This window comes from Lacerta agilis, chromosome 1, assembly GCF_009819535.1.
Source record: "Lacerta agilis isolate rLacAgi1 chromosome 1, rLacAgi1.pri, whole genome shotgun sequence".
Taxonomy (NCBI): domain Eukaryota; kingdom Metazoa; phylum Chordata; class Lepidosauria; order Squamata; family Lacertidae; genus Lacerta; species Lacerta agilis.
This window is the reverse complement of record NC_046312.1, coordinates 108,401,205-108,415,960: the sequence shown is the minus strand read 5'-3', so window position 1 is coordinate 108,415,960 and position 14,756 is coordinate 108,401,205. Positions and strand designations below refer to the sequence as shown.

The 14,756-nt window shown below is 39.2% G+C and overlaps 1 protein-coding gene across 3 annotated transcripts; it reads right to left on the bottom strand.

Annotated features, from left to right (window-relative positions):
- Positions 1–502: 502 nt before the first annotated feature.
- On the bottom strand, positions 503–13,103 carry BBS5 (Bardet-Biedl syndrome 5). 3 transcript variants are annotated; one of them, XR_004427728.1, is made up of 13 exons: positions 12,970–13,103; positions 12,149–12,231; positions 10,856–10,921; positions 7,784–7,833; positions 6,815–6,942; positions 6,222–6,357; positions 5,186–5,281; positions 4,078–4,140; positions 3,137–3,271; positions 2,943–3,026; positions 1,801–1,966; positions 1,033–1,056; positions 840–912 (listed from the first exon to the last, which is right to left on the bottom strand). XR_004427728.1 is itself a non-coding variant. In XM_033166687.1 (12 exons), exons 1-12 carry the CDS (start codon positions 13,029–13,031, stop codon positions 811–813), a joined length of 1,029 nt encoding a protein of 342 aa, XP_033022578.1. In that variant the 5' UTR covers positions 13,032–13,103; the 3' UTR covers positions 503–810. The 3 variants fall into 3 exon arrangements, 2 of the variants coding, with proteins under 2 accessions (XP_033022578.1, XP_033022590.1); XM_033166687.1 differs by lacking the exon at positions 1,801–1,966 and having other exon boundaries at positions 503–912; XM_033166699.1 differs by lacking the exons at positions 1,801–1,966; positions 4,078–4,140 and having other exon boundaries at positions 503–912.
- Positions 13,104–14,756: the final 1,653 nt, after the last annotated feature.

The following is a 14,756-nucleotide window of genomic DNA, read 5'->3' as shown; positions in this document are numbered from 1 at the left end:
AAATATGTTGTGATACTCCTACAGGTAAACAAATTTGACAAAAACAAAAGCTGGAATGAAATTTTTGATGAATTATAGTATTATGCAATTTCACACGCGCACATACACATGTGATTCTGTTTGGGACTCACTTGAAGACAATGGGTGGAATTTATCATTGCGAAGCTTTATTTAGTGGAGTTCACGGGTGGAATTCAGTGGAATTCACAGGTGTGGTATTACTGGCAAAGCAGAATCAGAAACAGTGTGGTCAGTGAGCACCAAATCAGTAGTCGGTAATAGCTAGTAAGTAAAAAGGAAATAAATATTGAACAGATAAAAAGGTACAATGAAAAGACAAATTCAACATTGGTCAAAGCAACCAGTAGATTTCATAAAAGTAAACTTCATTTCTTAGCATACATTCAGGGTAATGGAATGTGCAGTATATTGGTGAAATGAAGTAAGAGTAAGATTTAATGACTGGGTCATAGTTGGAAATTCAGAAATACCACATATTATCTCATGTTATTTTCTTAAAAATATTTTTATTTACACTCATGTGAGACCAACACATATTCTAAATAATCAAATATTTTTAAATAATTTTAAATGTAACCACTGAAAGCAATGTATACAATTACACAACTGTACATTCCATGAATATATAATCCAATATATTTTATTATAACATGACAACTATACACTGTACATCATTATCTCTTCCTTCTTGTAATAGTTTTCTTTAAAATATAATCATCTCTATAAAACAGGGAGCTGTAGCTTTTTCAATACATGACTTTTTGAGACTACACAGATTTTGAAATAATGTCAACCCATTACTTCCCAGAGTCCTTGCAGTGTGAAGCCATCTTTTAGTTTTTCTATGGCGAGCCCCAACTCTTCAGAAAAAACAGGCTCACGGTCCTGTTGCTTTTTTTCAAGAAATGAGGAAGAGAGGAATTGCAAGAAAACAAAGGTTAATATGATCAATTAGGCCATTAGGAACTAACACACTATTAAGTTTTAGCTAAAAATAAAATAAAATCTTACCTTATTTCCATCAGCAAAATAAGCCTACAACAGAAAAGTTAAAAAATATTAAAAACCTTAAAAAGTAATTGTCTAAGGGTGATATGTAATGTTAGTCATACTCAAAGCAGACCCAACAATTAACATTATATATCATCTTAAATATTTTAATTATAAACAGCACAACCTTGTGTATGCCTGAGAAGCCCCACTGAGTTCTATGGGGCTTATTCCCAGGTAACTAGATAGTACTGAAGCCTAAGAATTGAACATTTGTTAATTCAAACACAGACACCAAGTAACTCAGTTCAATTAAATACTTTTGTATCTAATTATCTTTTATATCTGAAGTGGTTATTAAAACCATGTACTGCCATTTTGTTCCATTTCCCCCTTATTCAGAATGAGTAACTCCATTTTATACTCTTATCAAATAAAAGAAAAATCTCTTCGCCTTGACAGATTTAATAAAATATAGTATTAAACAAAGTATTTTTTCCTGCCAGTTTTCAAAATAGCTCGTTTAAACACAAAGGAAATGCTTCTATCATACATAACCTACAGCAATTCTGAGCAGTAATTAAAACAGCTTTTTTCAATTTGATACACCACACTGAAACAGAGGTCAGGACTGTTGATTATTTCAACAGCATCAACACTCTTAAGAAATGTGTACTAGTGTCACGTCTTTGGTAAGTGTCAAACAAAGAGTGAAATATTCACATGAGAAAGTTGTACACATTTCTTTCCTTAATGAAGTAAGGAACCCAAAGGTGCATAACATCTCACCAGATATTTGAAGGCATACCGAAGAGGTAGAAGATATGCGATAGCATTTTGATCTTTGAAAAATCCAGTGTGATTGTAATAGATGTATTGTCACAGGTGCTCACTATACTGTGCAAGGGACTTCTGCCTGTGCTACAAGATTTCCCCTTCCTGCTCCCAAGGGTCTCTGGAATTAAGGTGACTTTTAAAGGACCTCAGAAGTTTTATTTTGTTTGTCTTTTACAGGGCAAAAAATAAGCATGTGGATTCTTATCACTTCATGCAGCTGGACCACAAGAACAGCATAGCTTCAAGGTGACTGCTAGCTGAAATGGAGCCACTCTGTTCAATCACAAACTGAAATGAGTATGAAACACACAGGTGAACAAGATATAACCTACTGCAAGTAGTCTCTCATTCTTCACGACCAAGAATTTTTCTGTGAAATACAGGGTTGGACCCAGAGATGAATGGAACTCCATTCATGCAGCGGGGCTTTCCTGGCCACCCCCCCCCCCACACACCTTGCTCTGGTCCTCCATTGCCAAAAAACCACCTGCTCCCAAGTGTCAAGGGACCCTCTGAAACAATGTGGGATTGAGTACAGGGGCTTTGGAAGCACAGGAACCAATTTGGTGGGGCTGCCTTTCACAAGCAGAAGTCCCTCTGTGCTTGCACTAGGCATATTTGGATCCATTCCACAAAGTTTTGTAATCTTCCCATAGGATCAGAAACATTAAGTGATGTACACCTGACCCTGTAGGTCAGAAGGAAGCTATGCTGGGCCAGTCACAGTAAGCAATAATTCACGGCTTATCATAAATGCTGTCCTTCACTCCCACTTCACTCTTCCCTAATGCAAGTGGGAGGATCAAGCCACAAGGTTTACTGTGATATCTGAAATGGGGATTATGGTTTTTTTCTTGGCTTGTCAATTATGGTTTGTCAGGGAGAGACGCCAAGCTTTGCTGCTTGATCATCCCACACACACGAGAGCAGGAGTGAAGTGGAAGTGATCAGGCAGCATTTACAGTAAGCCATTAACTGTGACTTACAGTGATGTGTGAACTGCATCACAGAGTTCAGGGGGGTCAAAGTATGCACAGGACTACAGAATTTGAGGTAAATCAACAGAGGATTATTATTTTTCTGTAGAACCTTACCACAAAAGCATCTGTCTGCTCATCTGCCTCAATCTCTACATCATCCTGTATCTGTTCCACTGTCAGATCTTCTAGCTGCTGAGGCTGAAAATTAATAAATGAAAGAAAACACTTTTAAATCTAATCTTTAAATCTTGTTAAGTAAGTAGTAGCTAGTTTAATTTATATAAATCATATTTTTAAAATAGGAATACCTTCTCTTCCATTTCGTAATCTACTCCAAATATAGGATTAACTGAAAAGACTTGATGCAATGATTTTATTTCTTTTGCTGTTCCCTCTAGTTTTTCCACTGGGTCAATCTTAAATCCAAGCACATAACCACCAGTCTATAAAAGAGTGTATGTTGAAAGAAAACATATCCGATAGTTATCCCACAGTATGATGACCTAAATTCAGTAAAACCATTTTGGCTGAAATTGTGCTACAAAACGCTATACCATATCAATGATAAGCCACAGTTTTATTAGGAAGATGAGGCAAACCATTATCAATTTCAATCATGCTCAAGTATTTAAACCATTCAGATATATTGAAGCAATACAACATCTATATTAAATAAATATAGCAATTTAGTGGGGCTTTGCAGTGCGTTACATGTTCATTATTAGTCATCATATTTTTATGAATGGCTATAACTGTAAATATAGTGTTACAAAAAGAATGGAACAATTCAAGGTTGAAAGCTATTTTTAAGTACTAATCTCAGCTGTGCTATGTGGAAGTAATCAGCAATGACACATTCAAAACTGCATTTCTGAAGCTATTTATTCACAAACAGTTCTACTCCCAAGAACTACTCAAGAGCAAATCATTTCAACACTCTATAAACTTTTACATGGGCACAGCACTCAAAAATAGCAAGTGACCAAGCTGATATGCTGGTGTCTCATTCAGAGATTTGATTAGTCACCTGGTGCTCATTTATCATAGTCATTATTCTGTGAACTCATAACTAAGCTCTTCAGATTGCAAAGATCATACTACCATGACATCCTAATCAAAGCAGCAACTTCCTCGGGAATAAATACCACCAAGTATAGGTGCTTGATTGAATATGTTTAAGAAATTACTTAATGGAGTTTTGTATGGAATTATTAAAAACTGAAGGAAGTACAATATACTGAGTCCTTACCGCCTGAGAACTCTCAATGACAAGTGCCAAGCCGAATTTTGAGTCTCTGATCTTTACTGAACGCTGGTTGAAAAAGTAAAAACAAGCAAAAAAATTGTTTGTTAAAAAGAATGACTGAAATATGACTCCTTAATAGAATTAACTGAAATTACTGACACGGACTCCATGAATTACTCTATTTCCAGTCACTTGTAATTATAAATGCACATGAATTTTTAGTGGAGAAGAACACTGAGAACATTGAAAAGTTGGAAAATATCTTACCTGGGAACTTTGATACAAATTTTGTTCATATGCCTCTGACAAAAAACAACTATAATGCTCAGCTAGCAGCACTGGCTAAGTACCATGGAAACCATATAAAATGACCAACATTTTAAAAGAACTAGGGGTAAAGAGTGTGAGCTATAAGCCGAATTCCTCAGTACAGAGGAAATGCTATTGGCCTGATGCAAAGATGTATGTGAATCTGACTGCAGATTTTGGAGGTGGAATATCCTCAATGTTCTCTCTATGAGCCTAAAAGCTGACCAAATACAAAGTTTCTTCCATCAGTGTATTTCTGCATAAGCACTGCCTGACAAGGAAATATTAAATAATGCATGTCACAGCAAACTTACTCAGGACAAGTCTCTAACACCAAAGACACTGTATCCCTTCCACTATCATACAGCTAAAAGACCATTCATTTCAACCACCAGAGGAAATACATACTGTAAGCCCCCAACTTACGCACATTTAACTTGTGCACATTCAGCTCTATGTGCTTTGCAAATTTAAAAATTAAAAATAAAAAGGGGGTGGGCATCTGGGGGAAAAAAAGACTTTGGCAATCTCACCCGCCACTGAACCCTATGTGTTTTGACCATACACAATTTTGGCTTTAGGCACAATCCCTGAAATGTAACCCGCCCCGCCCCCCCTCGCAAGTTGCAGGCTGACTCTATGTACTTCTAAGATTTGTCAGCTTTGTGAAGTTTATATTAATATCCATTGACACTTGCCAAAAATTCCATAGTATTTCTTTGGAAATTATATATACAACAATTAAAATAAGGTAACCCATATTAATATTTAGGCAAAAATATTGTACTGTTATTGTACTTACAATTTGTAGATATGGGATACTGACATTAAAGCTGTCATTCATATTAGCATGCCAAACTACTCTTACATTTGTAACAAAAAAGGTACCCAGATTTCCCTAGGAAAGAGAGAAATTATAATTAGTTGGTACTAGTCTTCTCTATAACACTATATTAGGTCCCTCTGCATTTAAAATGTAAAGAGAATAACATGTTTTGTTTACTAAAACTCACATTTAAATACAAAATGCACTGGTGAAACCCTTACTACAGCAAACCAGGGTTGAACCATAGTACAGTATAAGAAGCTTTCCATTGCATCTACAGGACTCAAAATAATATACCATTCAAGTTCAATGGCATGCAAGACACATATGCCAAAGTTAAAATAGCAGTATAAAAGAATAACCTTTTGCTCTGCAATATTGCTTTTGTGCCTATTTTCACACACTAAAATAGTGGCCACATTATTTCACATGCCAAATGAATATGGGTTGCATCTTGAGAAATGCAAGACAAAGAAAACTTGTGGAAGTGACCTTCCCACCTTCTGCAGTGGCCTTCTAAATGTTCCTCCTCAGGAACAGGGATCCTCTGAAATGGGGTGGGGTGGGATACAGAGAACTCTGGAAGATAGGGGGGGGGACTGACTGAAACTGGGCAGAACCAACTTGTGCCAGGACAGCTCTTCTTTCCTAAGATGGTTCTGACCAATTTTGGTTAATTTCCCTCTCCTCCAGCAGCCCCTTGTGACCCAGTCAACACCACAATGGAGGGTCTCTTGAACCTCAGGAGTGTCTATTGGGGAATGAAGGACAGGACAGGAAAGTGGGCAGGAAAGTCCCCTTCCACTCACGGTTCTCAGGAAACAGTCTTATGAAATTCAAGTAATATGACAGAACTTGCACATAAATATTAAAGAGCTAATATTCAGTGCCATGTATTTTTCAAGTAGTCAGTTTCACAAGGTGGTTGCAGAACTTCTTTGCCAGATTTTGCAGGAAAGGCTTTTAAAAAATCACATTCTTAATTTCAGTTTATGAATATATTACACTGTACCTGATCACTAGATAAATTCCAGACACCATTTATTTTGTCATATACTTGTTCTTTGGGTAACAATCTCAACTGCTTGTTTTGAATTAATGCACATCTCAGCTTAAGCTCACGGTACATTTTTGAAGTTTCATAAGCTCTAGGAATAATAAAACACGGTTTCAAACAATGATAAAAATGGGGGGGGGGGGAAATATTTATACTCCTCACCTAACCAATTTGCCTCCTCTAACTTGAGCAACATGGAAGTAATTATGCCAGAGATTGAGTTTAGCTTGAAGGGAAACCTCCACAATGGGATGCCCTTCCTCATTAAGATCCTTTATCCTAAAAAGCCATTTATCTGCCCATCCTGAGAATATTCTTATCTTGAAATATAAGGGTTGCTCTGTGTATCTGCATACATATGCATGCCAATCCCAAATTATTACCATTTCCTCACTGAACAAAATATATGCAAACCTTTCATTCTAAAATTTATTGATTATATGGCATATGCAACTAAACCTACAAACTTCATTAGGATTGTGCTTCAGCAAGTATTTCCTGCTTCTATGCAAGACTAACACTTTTTAAAATTAAAAAAGCTCAAGTACCTGTGTACAGCAATAACAGAGGCAAAAAGTCTGGGGCTTCCAGGAACCACATTTGTAAATATGAATTCAAAACGTGTATTGTTACATTTGGTTAATATATAAAGTGCTTCTGTCTGGCCTCTTAATTTCTGTAAGAGAAAAGATTTATAAGATTTAGTATATTAGTACTGCAGTTTCCAAAAGAAATGAACAATCTCAATATTTATGTATTCTCAGTATAATTGGAAACCAGTAACAATTTCCAGGGTGGTAGCCATGTTAGTCTGTTGCAACAAAAGTGTCTTCTCACACTTTAAAAACTAATCAATTGCTACAAGCTTTTGCACAGTAGAGCCCAATTTATTAGATTCAGAAATTTATTATCCTAATCGAGATAAAATGGTTTTCATACCACTACAAGTATTAATTAAGTAATTAATTGGGGTTTGTTTGGAACTGTTTATCTTTTACCACTACAAGTATTAATTAACTTACCAGTGTCAGGATATCTGTGTTACACTCAACACTACTTTGTGAATGTTCCCTTTACTTATTCTGCATATACTTATTTTGTATACATAGTTGTATCCATCTAAGTCAAATTCAGAGGACACCCACTGAAATCAATTGGTCACTCTGAATATGACTCAGCTGAATACAACCCCTAAGCTTTAAATGTTGTAGTCTGTATTTTTCTGCATTTCATTTCTCTCTGATTTTACTGCTTACACATTTTCTCTCTCTACATATATCCTGCCAACTTAGGTAGCACTTATGGAGCTAATGAAGTGGACTTTTGTCCAAAGGTTTATACCATAATAAAGTCATTAGCCCTTAAGGTGTCACAAGGCTTTTTGTTGCTTTTGAAATTCATAAGACTTGCCGACAATTAAATGTGTTTTAGAAGAACTGGAAAAACATGTCATTTGACGAGAGCACATTATATATTTCAAAATACGCTCTAATTCAAAATTTGTTTTGTAAACTCACCGAGTTAGCAGTTCTTGTTGTTGTGCTTACAAAGCAATTGTAGCCAACAGCTAAGGAGTCAGGGAAAACAAAAACAGTATTGTTAAAGATGTCATTGAATATCTCCAGATATCTGTCTGCTATATATTGCTGTCTGGAATAGAAAATTGCCTAAATTAAACTTAACCCAGTGTGCTAGTTCATTCCAAAAGGGTTCCCGCTAGCACAACAGGTCTTCCTCCATCTCCACCCCACCTCTGGAGGATCAGGAGAAACCCCAGAACAGCACAAAGGGGAAGGAGAGGGGGGTATTTCCACCTGGCAAGCAGAAATGCTTGCTCTGAAGGAATGTTCAGAAAAGCCCACCATTAAATTGAATTCCTCCCAATGAAATCACTGTGTGACAGCTATGTACTAACTGTAGCTGCAGGAACACGTGCTGCTACTATAACAGTAAATCGATTCACAGGTAAACCCAACTAAATTAAATGAAACCTACTCCCAGGTAATTGTCTATACCACTGCAGTCTAATGAGACTTGCTTGCAGTAACTGGAGGCTGCAATTTTTCCAGTGCTTATTTTTCCATGGAACATTTTCTGTTTCATAGTAACAATGAACAGATGCCAAAACAGTTTAAGGCAAGTTTGGCACCTTCAATATTTTTTGTTTTTGTTTACTAAGTACAAGTAAAAAAAGCAGGCTAAATCAGATCACTGTCTAGGGCAGGGTGGTCCAAGGGGCACATGCGGCCCTCAATGTCTTTTTGGTGGCCCTCGGCAACATTTGATGGGCCCCCACAGTCCTTGTGCTGCCTTCCCAAACCCAGGGGGCATAAAATGTTGGCCTCACTCCTCCTCTGGGTGCAACAAGGCAGTATGGAGCCTGCAGATTCTATGTCAAAGTACTCTTGGGGCCCACTTGGAAAGAAAAGTTGGGTCACCCTGCTCTAGGGCATCAGAAATTTTCCAGGAACCCCACAGCATTGCTTACTTTTGAGAAGACATGTGCATAGTTGTTTATCTCCAAAACTTTTATTTTACTTTTCAATCAAAAAACCTTACAACACACATACAAAGACAGTTCCTTCCCTCAGGGTAACAATCAAAAAAGACATGACACAAAAGGAAAATGGATCGGGAAGGAGGAAAAAATAAGCAATCTCAAGTACAAGAGCTTTGTTTCAAGTCCTTTCAATAATCAGTTGGCAGTGGAAAAGTTCAAGAAGAAGTGCCAAAGTATCTGAGCACACTGTTAAGAGTGGTCTCCTAAACCTTCTCTCTCCTTCTTGAAGCTTGATGTAGTGGCTGCTGCCAGAGGATAGTTAATCATGGTGTCAGAGTTTTCTTATACAGTGGTACCTCGGGTTAAGAATTTAATTCGTTCTGGAGGTCTGTTCTTAACCTGAAACTGTTCTTAACCTGAGGTACCACTTTAGCTAATGGGGCTTCCTGCTGCTGTTGTGCCGCTGCCACAAGATTTCTGTTCTCATCCTGAAGCAAAGTTCTTAACCAGAGGTACTATTTCTAGTTTAGCGGAGTCTGTAACCTGAAGCGTCTGTAACCCGAGAGACCACTGTATAAGAGATGTATGGTGCAGACGTACCCCCCCCCCCCGGAAGCCGTCTATCCATGGTCTCAGGTCCAAACCCACGTTTGTCCACAATTAACTACATGTTTACAAAAGGCTAAGCTACCACAAATGCTATTTATATGAACAGAATTAACATCACTTTGAAGAATACTATTTGTTAGCAGGTAACTGTATCTTACTAGACTAGACACACTGTAGAAAAACAGCTTTAGAACTAAGCTGACATGCCCTCGATAAAGATTATGAGCAAATAAGAACAGCCTGAAATTTTTTGCCACCTAGTTTTATAATCCAGTAAAGGGCAAACCAAGTTTCTGGTTGCCAGCACACTGGACCTGAAAGGAGGCTGACCACAGTATGTCATCCTTATTTATAATTTTTTAATATATCAGTCTGAAAGTTGTCCAACATTTAATGTTAGAAGTGTGATGTAGTCATATGCCGCATCAAAACACTTTTTATATGAAGTGATCTTAGGAAGTATGAAACACTGTGTGCCCCACACAAACAAATAGACAATTGCAGTGTGAGTTGGCAAGGGACAATGCGAAGTCTGCAAGGCTTTCTTATTTTCAAGAATGCCAGATATACCTAAGGAAAGTTAGAATTTTCTGTAATGTCCAGAATGCTTTGAGAACATTTACCAATGCATTCTTTACATGGGAATAATTATGTCAATTCTAACTACTAATACAAACATAATACAGTCATACCTTGGGTTGCACTCGCTGCGGGTTGCACGTTTTCAGGATACGAACATGCCAAACCCGGAAGTACCGGAACGGGTTACTTCTGGGTTTTGGCGCTCGCGCAGAAGCGCTAAATTGCGCCACATGAGTGTGCAGTCGCAGCGGCTTGTGAACGCGCCTCACGCATGGTTTGTGTTCGCAACTTGAGCATCCACTGTATAAAGGTAAAGGTAAAGGAACCCCTGACCATTAGGTCCAGTCACAGACGACTCTTGGGTTGCGGTGCTCATCTCGCTTTATTGGCCGAGGGAGTTGGTGTACAGTTTCCAGGTAATGTGGCCAGCATGACTAAGCCGCTTCTGGCAAACCAGAGCAGCGCATGGAAACGCCGTTTACCTTCCCTCCTGAGCGGTACCTATTTATCTACTTGCACTTTGACATGCTTTCGAATTGCTAGGTTGGCAGGGGCAGGGACCAAGCAACGAGAGCTCACTTCGTTGCGGGGATTTGAACCGCCAACCTTCTGATCGGAAAGCCCTAGGCTCTGTAGTTTAAGCCACAGCGCCACCCGCGTCCCATACACAACATTATTAGAGTGATGAAGGTTACAGTAAAACCAGAGCCTTCCACTCTGATCCTAAAGGTGTCTAACACCTCTGAAACTATTAGGACTTACTTTCAAGCAAGTGCGCTTAAGACTGGGATGTAAATGTCTCTCTTTGAAACAGCAGCAGTACCAGGTGAAGGAGAAAAGCTTTTGATTGACCAGTTAATTTTTTTAATGGCATAGAAACAAAGGAAGGGATACTTACAGAGGTTGACTCTAGGCAATACTATGGAGTGCCAAATAATTCTCAAGTTTGTTACCAAAAGTCTGCCTGGAAAGTAAAAAAGGGGGGGGGAATCACCAGATAATTTATAGCAAAATTATTCTAATACTAGACAGACAGAAAACACATAAAGGCTATCCTACTCAATCCTATGTACTCAGTCAGGATCCCCTACACCCAGTATCCCCCATCCATTTATTAATGTCATATATATAAAACAAACAAGTGGGATGTGCAATGAAACGTGGAGCACTCCTGTCCTGAGTTTCAACCAGCCATGACCTTCTCTAATATACTCCATTCCAGCCCACCACATTTTTGGTTTTTTTTCTCCCAAGAGCCAGCTTTTGATTCTGTGGTCACTTGGCTTGCTCAGTTTGCAACGTTTTTGTACTACTGCAAATCTAACAATCGCCATAAGTCTACTGATACCTCCCTCTTGTGCAGGGATAGTGATATTTTGACTACATAAGGATTCCCACTCAGAGTTCACTATTTGGGGTAGGGTCATTGCTCAGTGGTAGAGTATCTCCTTTGCATCAGGAAGGTCCCAAGTTCAACTCCCAGCAACTCCAGGTAGCACTGGGAGAGAACCCTGACTGAAACCAGAGAGCCAGTTAGTGTAAACAGCAATAGAGAATTCAATAGGCCAATGGTGTGAGTCAGTATAAGGCAGCTTCCTATTTTCCTATGCAGAATTCCAAGAATAATAACCCATTCAAATCTGCTGCACAAGAAAATAAGCAGAAATGAGTGAACGGTAACTATATTAGAAAAAGAGATTGGGCAAGCAAACTACCGCAACAAAGTCAAAATCTTTCAGGACCTACATACTATCTAAGATCTGCAGGAGGGGTAGAAAGAGGGAGCTGATATCAAATAAATCACAAGGAAAGGATATAAAGACAAGATATAAATATTTATAATAAATAAATAAATAAATAAATAAATAAATACACATAGTGATCTTGGACACCTGCACTGACACATCATCGTAATATCTAATAATAGCAAACTCAGGTGGCCCAGTGCCAATCACTCGGGAAGCAAAATGCTGCAATCCAAAAATAAGGTCATGGCTTCTACATATGTGGGGAATCCCTTAGGCATGCAGAAGAACACACATTTGTGAAACAATAAAATAACACTGGGCGGAAGGTGGGATATAACACTCCAAAAATTGCCTGACAAGAACCTGCAAACTTTTAGCTTGGAACAGAGTGCTGGTGGCACTTGAGAAATAGGGAGAAAGGGTATAGAAACCAGAAGTTGTACCTTTCTCTCCATTGTTTCCTTTGGTATCTTCAATAGGATCCAAACAGTCAATGAGAATTTCTCCTGGTCTCATTTTCATTTGCCTATAACAATATTGGATGCTAAGTTGCTGCTTCATCCCTTGGTTTTCTTTTATTTAGGTAAACCAGTAATATCCCAATGAAACATTTTGGGACAATAATGCTCACCATGCACACACACAAATCCAAGATCTTTGAAAAAAACTTGTCCTCTCCCTAACCAAAAAGAGTCATGTTTCCAAATAAAACACTAATTGAAATAAAATAAAATAAAATCCTTTCAGTAGCACCTTAGAGACCAACTAAGTTAAGTCTCTAAGGTGCTACGCCCACAATTCTTTTAAGGAGCAACTAATATGCTTCGGACGGGCTTTAAAGGTGTAGGGAAAGTATATAAAATCAATAAATGATATTGATTTTGATATATCAAGCGCGACTTTTTTGTGTTCAGGAGCGGAGAGGCCGTTGGCGTTCAGGGACCTGAGGAAGCCCACTTAACAAATAAAAAAGCCCCGAGAAGACCCGTGCCCTACAGAACGTGGGGAACCAAAGACGCGCGTGCGAATCCCGAGTTTTATTTTTAAGAGCGAGGGCGGAATCCTCGGCGCCCGCAAGATGGCGCTGACAGGCTTGAAGGAAACGGCGCTCTCGGCTCTCGGGCTCGCAAGGCCCGGAAGCGGCCGCTTTGCCAACGGCTACTTAGCGAGGCCGGGACGGGTCGCGGACTCCCTGTCGTGACGGAGCCGCCCGCGCGGGGGACACGGCGAGAAAGGGAGCCCCCGCTCGCGCGAGAACACTCACTGAGAGGAGATGTCGAAGCGGACGTCCCTGTCCTCCCACAGCGAGTCCGCCGCGGCCGCCATAGTGACCGCCGGGGCCCGTCTCGGCGTCCGTGCGCCGTTCCTTGGCAACTCCCCGACGGGAGTCGGCTGGGGACAAACTTCCTCGCCGCGGCGCGCGAAGAAGCCTGTTTGTGCGCATGCTCCGGGGCTTCTCGTACTGTGTGTGCCTTTTTGCGGCAACCGCTCCGCGCTGTCTTTAACGACGCTCGGCGGATCAAATTAGGGATGGCAAGGACAAGGCGCGCCTGCAGGGTGCATATAGCAAACCGGTTTCTTGGGCCCCAAAGAATGCCAGGCGGCCTGGATAGGGCTGTATTTATTGCCCAGCCTACCTCCCAGGGCTCTTGCAAGGATAAAAGTGGGGAGAGCAATAATGGTATGCCGCCTGAAGCTCCATGGAGGAAAGGCGGAGTGTCAGTAATAAACGTTCCATTGAGCCCAGTCGGTGGGATTTGCTCCCCGTCTCAAGCAGGGGTGGAGTTTGTGCGCGTTGCTTTCTAACAAGATTTCGAAACGTTCTCAGAAATTATGCCCGGCTGGGACTAGGGATAGCGCCCCTTTCGCAAGATCCGTCCGCTCATCCCTCAACACCCTCCGGAGGATGGTCAAAACCTTACTTATAGGAAGGATTCTGGTGGTCCCTAAATGAACATTCCTTTATTGAAATGATTAAAAATGCTTTGCTTATATTTTTCTAGGGTAATTGCATTTTTCTTCTTTTTTTTTTAGCGTTTGGCGGTTTTATGGGTTTTTTTAAAAAAAAATGTCAAGTTGTTTTAAAAATAATTATTTTAACATGTTTTAGCACCCTTGGGCTACTTGAGGAAAGGTAGGGTATTAAATGTGTTAAATAAAATTAAAAATGTCTAGGCTTTCAGAAATTATTGCCATGAAATACCACTAAATACCAATATTGTGACAACCAGTATTCTGTTATTTGGTGGAAAGGTGTGCATGCATATTAAATACAAGTTTGAGATGCCAGCAACTACAATATTTTTTAAATAATGTACAATGTGTCTAAAGTTAAGATTTTTGTTAACCACTTGTGTGTGTGGTTGCTCAGAAATCCCAGACTTCAAAAGGACTTACTCTCAAGTAAGCACGCATAGATAGCAACATTAACATTAAATCCACAAGGCACTTGAAAGAACCAAATAAACTTATGAATTGGACAGAGACTACAGCCTGTATAAAAAACTATTTTGAAAGAATATTATTTATTCTTGGTTACATTTTTCACGAAAGCAAACATTCAGTTCTAAATATCTTCCTCATATGAAGTGATTAAAAGAAACAGTGACTTTTAATTAACACAGTGAGATGAGATGTTACTGGTAGTTTTGCATCACCACTCAGATTTTTCCAGTGGCACAGAAATACACTTAGTGCAAAAAGTATTCTAGTATATTTTATGCATAAAATACCTATTGCACGTTTAATGCTGATATATGTATGCTAGTAAACAAAAACAAAAAACCTGGAATGCAAATATTTATGGGCATATGCTGACAGAGGTAACAAATCAACAACCCACTTTGAAACATGTATTGTATACTATACTGATGTTTCTACCTGCAGTGCTAGTATTCTATTGAGCAAGCAGTAGTTTTGTGACGCTAGCATGGCATAGTGTTTGATGCCCACATTCTAATCTCTTATATTTTGGCTCAGCAAGTTTTAGGACTGAGCCAAATTAATATACAATTTATTTTGACACATTTAATGTAGCTTTACAGGTAATCT

What these genes read in the sequence shown, in the direction of transcription:
- BBS5 (XM_033166687.1), bottom strand. Translation starts at nt 13,031, where the DNA reads ATGGCGGCCGCGGCGGACTCGCTGTGGGAGGACAGGGACGTCCGCTTC. An exon ending in GGAATTTATCTAGTGATCAG is followed by an intron (nt 5,282 to 6,221) that starts GTACAGTGTAAT and finishes TCTCTTTCCTAG; the next exon opens with GGAAATCTGGGTACCTTTTT. An exon ending in AGCAGACAGATGCTTTTGTG is followed by an intron (nt 1,057 to 2,942) that starts GTAAGGTTCTAC and finishes TTTCTGTTGTAG; the next exon opens with GCTTATTTTGCTGATGGAAA.